The sequence below is a fragment of the Podarcis vaucheri genome (assembly GCF_965113315.1).
Source record: "Podarcis vaucheri genome assembly, chromosome: 1".
NCBI lineage: Eukaryota > Metazoa > Chordata > Lepidosauria > Squamata > Lacertidae > Podarcis > Podarcis vaucheri.
Genome location: NC_138759.1, coordinates 78,278,088 through 78,290,246, shown reverse-complemented (window position 1 = coordinate 78,290,246; position 12,159 = coordinate 78,278,088). Strand labels below are relative to the sequence as shown.

General features: G+C 41.5%; 1 protein-coding gene across 2 annotated transcripts in view; it reads left to right on the top strand.

Annotated features, from left to right (window-relative positions):
* Window positions 1-1,677: 1,677 nt before the first annotated feature.
* LOC309540490 (mucin-5AC-like) overlaps window positions 1,678-12,159 on the top strand; it is a 60,852-nt gene continuing 50,370 nt past the window's right edge. For both annotated transcript variants that reach the window (XM_082237391.1, XM_082237390.1), the window contains exons 1-6: window positions 1,678-1,781; window positions 5,607-5,732; window positions 9,401-9,472; window positions 10,116-10,377; window positions 10,826-10,940; window positions 11,952-12,042. In XM_082237391.1, the coding sequence (XP_082093517.1) occupies window positions 1,709-1,781; window positions 5,607-5,732; window positions 9,401-9,472; window positions 10,116-10,377; window positions 10,826-10,940; window positions 11,952-12,042 (739 nt within the window). In that variant the 5' untranslated portion in view covers window positions 1,678-1,708. The remainder of the gene's footprint in view (window positions 1,782-5,606; window positions 5,733-9,400; window positions 9,473-10,115; window positions 10,378-10,825; window positions 10,941-11,951; window positions 12,043-12,159) is intronic.

Below are 12,159 nucleotides of genomic sequence, written 5' to 3'. Positions count from 1 at the left end.
TTACATTCTCTGTCACCTTGTAAAGGTCTCACCACCCTCTCCCAGCTCAAACAAATTTGCCAAGCCTAAACAAATCCCCTTCAGCAAGAACATGACTTACAGGGCTAGATCTGTTGAATTAAACGCTCATTTTTGTGCAACAAGAGATGCCATGTATCGAAGAGCCTAGCAGGTAGAGGTAATAGTTCTTTAAATAAAACCACTGGCCTGCTTACAAAAATGCTTACTGTCTAGCATTTACATTGTTCTGAATACAATGGTACCTTCTTAAAATAAATTCCTGTAAAGCTACAGAGCTGGTAAAATATTTCTGCTGTGCAACGTGGGAAACAGGCTCATAAAATTTTATGTGGAAGAAATGGTGAGGTGAGACCCTTTTCATTTCTATGTATACCATATGGATAGATATACAGTATATCTAAATATTTATGGGAAGTTATACTACCTGTTTGGCAATAGCAAAGATCTGATCTGCCAGGGGTTACTGGGCAGAATAACACACAAACTGAGGAAATGTGAATGTTTAAACATGAAGGATTGAGGAGTTGTCACGTCTTCCATTTGCAAAGGCCTTCCTAAATGTGTACCCACCCATATACTTGAGATATGCAATTGAGGAGCTTGAAATGGGCATTTTCCCTAATAATGTTTTACCATAAACTCAATACTTCTTTTAAAAAGACAATGCCATTCATTAATCTCTACTGGTTTTCAGTATGGCCTATGTTGTCTGGCTATTGCTATGAAGCAGTTTGATCAGGGCTGTGTGGCTATGAGGTGTGTTGAGGCCATCACTTCAGGGTGGCAGGTTCCAGACAGCTGGGATGGGTGCTGCCACCATGCATCCACTACCACTCACCCACTGCCCACCCACCTACCACCTGCTTTTCTCTGGCTCCTTTTATTCCCTTGGAATAATGGTGGCTGTGGAGTAAGAGGTAGATTCAGCATTTTCAGTTTGGGCTGGAGCGGCAAAATGTCCTGGGCCAGCCCTGGCTTTGATTTTTATTCTGTTTTTATTTTTATTTAATATGATCTATTTCAATGAATGTTAGTTTTAGCACTCACTCCTGACTAGATGGAAAGGGTAGTCCAAAAATTGTGCAAATAAATAAATAATTTTCGGGCTGCTAATCTTCATGTAATTTTGAGTTATCATGCCATTCCCAGCAAACACAGCAATCAACACAAAAGCTCTTCTGAAATTATGCGAGCCACAATCATGAGATATGTCCTAGAACAATTCTCTCTCTCTCTCTCTCTCTCTCTCTCTCTCTCTCTCTCTCTCACACACACACACACACACACGCACACTGTAAGTCAACCACTTTCCTCTAAGGATTCCAAAATTACATTTGTTTTACAGGTCTTCCAAAAATGTTTTAATGAAAATTAGCCTCAAGGGAAGGATGTTCTCCACTGCTTGTTCCTCCTGAGTTCCTTCACAGGAAAAAAAAATTCCCTTAAAATTAACACTCCTCCCCAGATGCAAATACACTTGGCCAGCCCCTGACAGAGTAAAAAAAATAAAATCATCTATTTACCTATGCACCTGCTAAAAATCTCTGAAGCCCCACCTCTTAGGAAACTTGTGAAACAATCTGGGAACTGAGCCAAAGTCCACACTCCTGCTATATAAGACTCATCAAAAGACAGGTGCCTCCTCAGAAGCCTGTCGTTCGGTACCTGTTGCCGAATCCCAGCCAAGATGGGGACAGGCAGGGGGGCAAGGATACCACTATGGATACCAATGCTAGTGATCGCCTTAACATGCCAAAAAGGTAGGAAATTTTAACAGAACTTCATTCCCTGGGCATCAGCTAGTGCCTGCTTTCTCCATGGTCCGAAGGACTTTACAGTGATTTTGTTTGCTTTGCCTCATTAAATCTAATCAGGACTTTAAACATATTTGCCCTGTATTTTCCTATCACCATTCTAAAGACAATATGCTCAGGTTTCAGGGATATAAAATTCACTGCCCCAGTGCCCCGAGGCAGTCGTTTGGTAGATCAATAGGCCATGATCAGTAAGTAGATCAGCCTCAGTATAAAAGCCATTAAAAATTGGTTTCATCTTTTATGCTCAGACACTGATTGATTGATTTTTACTAGTACGAATGAGGTTTGTAAAATGTGATTGTCGAAAGGAGCAAACCTGGCAGGTTAATAAGGCAAAGAGAGAATTGTATATATTCTTTGTAAAACCATATGACTGCATCATTAAGCCTTTTGAAGTCAGTAGCAAAACTCTTGCTGACTTTGATGAACTGAGTTCCAGTTTAAATCCAGTTATGTTTGCGATCAGCCATACAGAAAGGGGTACCAGAATAGGACTTTGTGCCGGTGGAGCATTTTTCTGTGGCCTTCCATGGAATCAAAGTATTCTGAAATAAGGGACATACCATTGTGATCCATGGAACTAAAATGCTCTGCGAAAATGAGACAATACTTTTAAGGGAAACACAGGTTTGAAAGCTTCTTTGCTTCTATCAGCATCTTCGATAGAGAACAATTTCAAGAGTCAACCAGTTCCATTCACATTTTCTTTCTGAGCCTAGAGCAAAAATGGATGCAAACTCTAGGTTCTGAAAATAGCACAATACATAGCTATTTGAAAACTAAACCAGCCAAGCCCAGAGCCAGTTATTTCCTCAGCAGTGCATCCACAGAGAGTGTTCTTGAGTTAATGACTTCTCTCTCTTCCCCTTCAATTGCAAATGTGTATTGAAACAGGATGGTTTCCACTTACAGCTACAATCTTCTATGTGGGCATCAGTAAATACAGTGAATACTTCACCACAGGACAGCTGGTGTAGGCTACATGGAATGAACTACATCACTATCATTACAAATCTGCCTTATTTAAGATCTCCTGCCCATTTATACTGAAGAAATAGCATAGAATTCAAGACAGCTGTTTCAGGGAGAATTGCACATGATTTGTATGCAAGTAAGGGAAAGTTTGTTGGGGTTTTTTGGGGGGGGAGGGGTTAAGGTGGGTGGTCCAGAAGAGGAAGCTACCCAAGGCTGATTCAACTGGTTCATGTTTTGGTATGATTTTGCATACCAACAACAAGAAGCTACACTGCGGCAAAAAATTGTGCAAATAGGTTTTGGTGTTCAATCAATTGTCAATTTACACACAGGATTTTCAAAGGTCTAATGACCAATCCAACTCCTATCAAAGTTATCACCTGGCTTAGGGTGACGATAGATGCAAAGCTCAGTTAAAATGTCAACTCAGGATGCTGCAGCAGTTGAAGGGCAAAATTCCCCTTAGGGTTTTGTTATGAAAGGGATTGGAAATAGAATAGGCAATGTGCCATAATGGGTTAGATCCAGACTAAGTTAATGATGCTTTATTCTCTTTCAAATCAATGGGGTAAAGTTCCTCTGGACCAATATAAGCCCCATTTAGTGGGTCTGCTCCACTAAGTCTCTAAGATCCATACCAGTGTCTTTATATAAGTCTGCGGTGTAGTTGCATTTGGAAGGACCTATCCACACTTATCTTGTCCCACCACTTTCCTCCGGGGAAACTCGCTCCTTACAACTGAATCACAGCAAATGTCAACTGGATTTTCCATGAATTGATGATTGCTCTGTTTCAGTGGGAAAGAGCAGGTTTTCCCAGGGAAAGCAGTCTGGCAAGTGGAAAACTCCTGAGACTCATGCTTTCTAGGCATGGGGCAAGGGGAAGTGTGGGTGAACATGAATTCTGCACAGTTCTGGCCACCTTATCTCAATAACTGGGCAAGGTCAGTTCAAGGGATTAATGGGTTGGAGCAGTTTCCCACTCAGGAAACGTGAGCTCAGAAAAGAAGGGGGCTTTTTTCTTCAGAAAAGAAAGGTAAGTAAAGGGTGAATTCTAGAGATTGACAAAAGCATGGATTGTGTTGAGAAAGTGGACACAAAGAGGTATTTTCTCCCTCTCTCATGCCAGAACAGGGAGTTACCCAACGAAACTGATTAGCACTTGATTCAGGATAGATAAGAGAAAGTCCTTCATCACTTTACACACATTTATGGAATTTGATGCTGCAAGATGAAGGCATCTCTTAGGTGACTTTGAAAGAAGAGCAGAAAACCAGTCAGGGAGGGCAGGTTGTTAACCATAATAATTAAGTGGAACCTCCATGTTCATGCAGTACAAATCTGAATAGAGTATCAGTTGTGTGGCGTGAGGGGGAGAGTGGGAAAGGTCTGCTGCCTTGATACTCTGCTTCTACTGGGAAGGGTCAGAGCTCAGTGGTAAAACACATGCTTTGTCCAGTGGAGTGAACTCCTCTAACAGCTCAAAGCATCTGATACTTTACAAATGGAAAGCCACAGATAATCGTAGAATCATAGACCTGTAGACTTGAAAGGGACCCTGAGGGTCATCTAGTCCAACCCCTTGCAATGCAGAAATCTCAATTAAAGCATCCCTGCCAGATGGCCATCCAACCTCTGCTTAAAAGCCTCCAATGAAGAAGAATCCACAACTTCATGAGGGAGTCTGTTCCTCTGTTGAATAGCTCTTACTATCAGAAGGTTCTTACTGATGTTTAGCCAGAATCTCCTTCCTTGTAACTTGAAGCCACTGGTTCAGGTCCTACTTTCCAGAGCAGGGGAAAACAAGCTTGGTCCATGTATTCCATGTGACAGCCCTTTAGATACTTGAAGAAGGCTATTATCCTTCCTCTCAGCCTGCTCATTCCCAAGCTAAACATACCCAATTCCCTCAACCATTTCTCATCAGGCTTTGTTTCCAGGCCCTTGCTAATCTTGGTTGCCCTCCTCTGCATAGCTTTCAGCTTTCCAATATCCTCCTTAAATTGAGATGCCCAGAACTGGACACAAGACTCCAGGTGTGGTCTGACCAAGGTGGAACAGAGCAGTACTATTACTTCTCTTGTTCAGGACACTATACTTGTGTTGCTGCAACCTAGAATAGCATTGGTCTTTTTCTTTTCTTTTTTTTACTGCTGCATCACACTGTTGACTCATGCTAAGCTTGTGGTCCACTAAAACCCCTAGATCCTTTTCACATGTACTACTGGCAAGCTAGGTGTCCCCCATCTTAAATTTGTGCAGCTGGTTCTTCCTGCCTAAGTGTAGAACCTGACATTTGTCTCTATTGAAATTCATTTTTCTAGCATGAGATCAAATCTGTGGGTCTGCCTACTTTTAAGTGAGCCTGCCTGTGTGCTGAGACACCCATGCACAATATGCCTCCATGGTTTGAAGCAAAGGACAGGTCTTTTAAAATACTGATGCTTAGACTTCAGAGTGCCCTTTCCTGAGAATTTCACATAGCCCCTTCCATTCTTGGTTTCAGACAGCATGCTAAAAACAACTTTGTTTAGCTGGGCTTTTGATAGAGTAAGGGAATGGCTTTAGGAGACTGGTTGATGATTTGAAAATTGTATTTTGAGCTGATGCCAGTTCCCCCACCTATGATGTTTTGTATGTAGTTTTGCTTGTTAGCTGTTAAGTTGATGGGCCAGGAAAAAATATTTTTAATGAAGAAATGAATTAAAGTTTGGTCAAATCCTGTGCCATTGCCTTTTGCTAGTTAGCAGAATTGTTGCAGTCCCTTTCTCACTGTTTTAACTGTTGCCACAGTCAACACCCAGGTTGAGCAATCCCAGTATGAAGACCAGCAATCCCAGTATGAAGACCAGCAGTATGATCAACAGCAGCAGCAGTCAAATTACGACTATCCATCTGTGCAGCCGACACATGATGACCGTAGGTGTTTCTAACTTCATTTGGACTCCAGCGCTAGCCAGATATGCTTGCAATTGCCAAGCCATAATTATTTCCGCCTTTCCCATATTCTTGGTCTCTGCTTTAAATTCCTACATAGTTTTGCATCCCAGCCTCTTAGTAGGCAGAGATGAGGCAATACTGAAGCTAAAGGTTTTCTGCTTTAGCTCACAAAGTGATTGCTTGCACACCCCTCTGAGTTGCACCTGTTCCTTTTTGCTCTGGAAATGAAAACTGAGCTCCTCAAGCTATTGATTTGTTATCTTTGGGAACATGTAGGGTGTTAAGGCTTGATTCTTAGATAGTGTACAGTGGATAAAGTTTTGTTTATCTTGAGATTATACTAATTTCCATCAGTCAAAGAGCAAGCAAACACCCTCATGCGAGGCAGGTATCTAATCTAGAACTATGTTTGTATTGCATAGGTGTTTGCGCAGCACACAAATATATTACGTGTGAGCATGGGTGTACACCCATGTGGTACACCCATGATAGTGGGACATTTAAATACATCCCTTTGTGCTTAGAAGTTCTAAACTGCATCACTCCCAACTGGGACAGGTCCAGCATATCTGCATAGTAATTTTATCATTTTGGAAATGCCTAAGAATGTTAGATTGTGTTTTTGAATAATTAGAGAAAGCTGTTTGCATGGCTCACCGGCTAGATCACCTTTGCTTCTACAATAAATTGCACATTGTCCATTTTACATAATATGCTTAAAAACTGGCTCCCTTTTAGCTAAAGTAAGAATGACAGCTTGAACAGAACTGACAGGGAGAAGCCAAAGTTAAAGAGATTCAGAAAGGAACACAGCCCATGACCCAGCCAAAGTCAAACACTGTAATATAATAACAATAATAATTTATTATTTATACCCCGCCCATCTGGCTGAGTCTCCCCAGCCACTCTGGGCGGCTTTCAATTGAGTGTTAAAAACAATACAAAGCGCCTTTAAATTCAATGGAAGAGTTAAATGTGCTGTTGAACACTGGCTTTTATCACTTTGTGCAATTTACAAATTTATCTGTTCTGAGAAATAGGTGATTATCTCTTGCTTTGCCTTAATCTAACATTAATTGGGTTTCACACTCTGTGCAATCTACAAACTATGGGGAATAGCCAACGAAGTCAGAGTAGACCCTCTGAAATTTATGGACTTAATTACTTACATCAATTTATTTTGATGAGTCATCTCTGAGTATGACTAACTTTGGATATTGCCCAGTTAAACAGAATTAAAGAATTCTTAGGTAAATTTTTTTGACACAAGTTATGCAAATGATAACCAAAGTGGTTCTTAAAATAAACTATGGTATTCATTTCATATACTGTATTCTATTTATGGTAGGAGCTATAAAAGATCAGGACTATTCACATTTTGAATCATCCAAGATACACGGAGTTAGTTTTGTATTGCTTTTAAAGGCAGGCTAAGTCTTGCACTAAGTAATTTTTTTATATAACTTTTCTGCATCTCATTATCTTTTATATTTTTGCAAAAAAAAAACAAAAACCAAAAACAAACAGACAACAACACAGAAAAGAGGGACTTTCTGGGGGAACTGTAGAAAGCTTTATGTTTCAAACTGTAGAAATTCTTACATAAAAAACTGCATATGACTGGTACCTCAGTCCCACATAAACTACAAGTGTTGGTAAATTCTAGTGGGAAGGGAGGAAACCCGCTATTTCCTCCTGTCTTCTTGTATGTTGCAATAGCCCTTGTGTTGAACAGAATCTATGTTTTTACTGCAAAGGGGCAAGCACTGATGTAGGAATATCTGGAAGTAATTCCTGAATCATGGCTAGCCCATAATGAGATTTCAGAAATGATAAAAGAGGCTAAGACAAGGTGAACCTACAGATCAGGTCAATGGCCCATCTAGTCCAGCTTCCTCTTCTCACAGTGGCCACCCAGATGCCTGTGGGAAACCCTCAAATGCTGATATCCTTTCCTCTCACACCAGGTTTAATGAACTGCTACTTCAGTGTAGCAACACAGAACGGCTATAATTCCACACACAGCTAAACCATGGTTTCTTTAAACCATGGCTAGGTTAACAAACCACAAGATATCATCTTATAGACAAGTAAGCAAGCCACGGTTTATTTTCCCAAAGTATGTTTTGTTTCTAGCCTCCTGCCTCTGTAACTTGGCAATTGTCTCAGGCAGGATGGCCAAATGAACCCAGGTAAAGCAGCAAGGCTGCTGGGTTTGGACAAAATGTCAAACCTTTGTTAAAATAAGCCATGGCTGAAAAGCCAACAACAAACCATGGTGTGCCATAGTTTGTGACCAGAAAAGAAACCGTGCTTAATCTGTTTGACTACAGCTTTGAATATTCAAACAAACAACTCTGATTCAACATATGATGGCTTCATGTTACACGTAATCCAGACCAAGACCATGCTATTATGGATGCTGCTGTTTGTTATGCCTAGATACATCCAGCGCAAATCTCTTTGTATGCAAGTTCAGAAACAAGATATTCCATAAAACATAATCACATTTTGTTTGAGCCAAACACAGTGAAAGGATTTAATCCCTCTCACGTTGCTCACAGTGTATGCGATGCCCTTTCACAAAGCAAAGGGAAAGCAATTAATTTACAATGTGACTAGTTTTACCTGGAAGAGGCTGGTATCATATTCAAGTTACCGTATGCTCCACATGAGAAAAGCCTCATTACATGAGTAAAGTTGGCACCATTTTGGTTATTTTGACAAGTTGTATTTGGTGCCAATTCTGACAGAACACTTTTGACATTTTATTTCTGCAGAAAGTGGTAGGCAGTGTCACACCAATACTTTCCTCATGTGCATATCTGAACACTTAGTTAAGAAAAAAAAATTAAGCAGAAATTTTGTGCCTACTTACTTGAGAAGAAATCTCAGTAAACTCACTGGGGAATCACTTTCAGGTAAACTATGCACAGAATTGGGCTATCAGTATGACAAATCTCAGGATTTCATCACCAGCCACTTGGCCTCTACCTTAAAAAGGTAAAGGTACCCCTGCCCGAACGGGCCAGTCTTGACAGACTGTGGGGTTTGTGCGCCCATCTCACATTTATTGGCCGGGGGCCAGCGCTGTCCGGGGACACTTCCGGGTCACGTGGCCAGCGTGACATCGCTGCTCTGGCGAGCCAGAGCCGCACACGGAACGCCGTTTACCTTCCCGCTGGTAAGCGGTACCTATTTATCTACTTGCACCCGGGGGTGCTTTCGAACTGCTAGGTGGGCAGGCGCTGGGACCGAACAGCGGGAGCGCACCCCGCCGCGGGGATTCGAACCGCCGACCTTTCGATCGGCAAGCCCTAGGCGTTGAGGCTTTTACCCACAGCGCCACCCGCGTCCCCCGGCCTCTACCTTAGAATCCTTTAATAGCTCACTAGAATTTGCATTTAAAAGCCACACTATCCAGAATAGAAAGGGGGGGGCTGAGAATCATAGTTGAACTCTCATTGCCCCAGCCATCAAGGCCAACAGTAAGAGATTGTGGAAGTTGTAGTTCAGAAGGTCTAGAGAGCGCCAGGCGGGGGGAAGTTGCATTAGAGCTTTATTCATCAAATGGATTTGGAGATATCTCTCTATTATTTCACTATGAAAATGCTGGTACAAGCTGTAATCATATTTATTTCCATCAGCTTTTGTCAAACCATCTCGTAGTCCTCCTGTGACCATCATCCCTCCCATGAGAACAACTCTGGCTGTGAAAGGTAAGTGAACCACAAACCACATTCTTGTGTTTTAGACAATAATCTTCCACTCACTGGGTGAACTTCAACAAATGAGTCCTATCAGTGGCAGCCCTATGCAAGGACTTCCACTTGTGCAATGGGGCTCTTCCCCCGCTCCTCTTCCCCATCTCCCCTGTGTCCTCCCCCACCGCCATTGGCTCTGGCGAGTTGGGAGAGTGCCCAAATTGGGGTTGGGGAGGTGGGGTGGAAGAGAGGGGGGTTATTTCATATGGCAAGCTGAAATGCTTTCCTTGACGGAACTATTCCATTAGCAAGAAGTTGGATTCCTCCCACTGATTCAAGTTCCATTCCATTTACTTCAAAGGTTCTTTAGCAGCTGTATTCCAGAAAGGAAGATTGCAAAACTGAACCTTAGTATCATATCGGTTAGAAATGGACTAGGGAGAAACAAAGGAAAGGGAAACAACCCATGGGCTTCCCTTCAAGATCAAACAACAGATCAAGAGCAAATAAAAGAATATCATGTGGTCATATTTTATAGAAATGTAGATTTTGAAGATAAACTGAGGATGATTCTTGGATGAATGGATAGGTGGGTGGGTGGGTGGGTGGGTGAGCGAAGGATTTGGGTAGAACCTTACAGATTATTTTGAATCCACAGCCGGAAACTCTGCTCACAATGGGAGAGTGTGTAGCACATGGGGCAACTTCCATTTCAAGACCTTTGATGGGGACATCTACCATTTCCCTGGCACCTGCAACTACGTCTTTTCCTCCCACTGCAAATCTGATTATGAAGACTTCAACATCCAAATAAGGCGCTCTGTGGTTGAGAATGCTGCCATTATCAGCCATATCATCATAAAAATTGATGGAGCAGCCATTGAACTGACGCCACACTCCATTACTGTCAATGCAGAACAGTAAGTTCAGTTACTTTACTAACGACCTTATTAATGCTATTGGAGCCAACAACACAGAGTGGCTGTGTGGTACAGGAGCAAACAGCTATGCATAGTCCAAGGTGGGTTATAAATGCCACAGCTTTTATTGGTTGTAGCTGTAGTTCACAGGCTCCAGTGTTTTCAGAGAGCAACGATCCTATCATCAGGCACCCAAAGTGCTGGAATAAGGCTGATTTATAAGTGAAAGTGTTAAGAGAAAAGTATATTTGCATGAGAATAGTCAGGGTTAGACCTGGGCCACATCAGTCTTCAAGTCATATAAGAATGGGGTAGTTTCATATGCTTGAACCATGTGTCTGTTTATATTGAAGGGATGGCATGAATGTTCTTAAAAAGATGAATTAGGTTTTTGTCAATGAGAGGTTTTCTATTTGCCACCTTCAGTTGCAATTTGCTTTATCTCCAGCGTCCAGCTGCCCTACAGCCACTTGGGAATCTTGATGGAGACAGTCTCAGGTTACCTGAAAATTGTTTCCAAGCTAGGCTTGGTGATCATGTGGAACCAAGAGGATGGCCTTCTGGTGAGAATATGAATGCTCAATATGCTGTTTTGTAACGAACAACCATGACACTATTTATCATGTGTTTGTTAGCAAGTAAGTGGTGATTAAAAGTATTTGCAGTTTAGATGTGATGCCCTCCATTTCGTTTTGAAATTAGGAAAAAACAAATTTGCCTGTATTCGGCATTGAAGATTACCTAATGCAAGATTACCTTCTTAGTAAAGAGGGGGGAAACAAGATGAAAACTGTTGCTAAAAATTAATCGCTTTTCTCATGTAATCAGCATTCCTGAGTGCATATCTTTTAGAGAAAGGTCTTGAGCCGCACAGTTTAGAAGATAAAAGCACAAGCACAAGCCCGCACTTAAATTCATACTATTTTAAAAGTGAAATGTAAAGATAGCTATAACTCTTGAGATTTTTTTTTAAAGGGGTTGGTTTGTTTTTGTTTCAGTTTACTCATGAGTGACTTCATAAGTCATGCCTGATATTGTGAACCAGAATGATTATTCAGTATATCCCTTTGCTCTCTTGAGCTCTTGGATCATTTCTTTGGTGGTCTGGTCATTATGTTTCATCATGTTAATATCTTAATTCAGTGGCTTGGATCAAAACTTGAAGGGGCAGAATTGCACTAACCAGACACTCCTACAGGCAGAAGTGAGGAGTGTGCTTCCTTCCCCCCCTTCATTTCCCTCTTCTCTCTTCAGCCCCACATGCCCCCACTCAAATCTGTTCCAGGGGGTTGGGGAGCCTGTCAGACCAACATGGAAGATGGTGTGGGGAAGGGTTCACGGAAGAAGGGGAAACTGTTCTAAGAATAGAGAGTAATCAAAATGAGCCATTCAAAATTAGCTCAGTCAGGTAGTAAATATTTACAAGCTCAATCAGCTTGTAAATATTGGGTTCATCTATACATCAGTTGTTCACCACTCATGCAAAACCAGCCATCAGCTCTCATTTTTATTCATCATATTCAACACTCTGTGATTTCACTATACTTATCTCTTGCTTCCCCCATTTGTTTTAGCTTGAACTGAATGAGAAATATGCTAATCAGACTTGTGGACTTTGTGGAGACTTCAATGGAATCTCAACTTTCAATGAATTTGTTTCTAACAGTAAGTATACAACCCCCCCCCCCACACACACACAACAACACACACAGGCAGTTCTGTTATTATTGCTTCTGAAAGTTCATTTGTAAGACGGCAATGCTTATATTGGCAAACACTTGT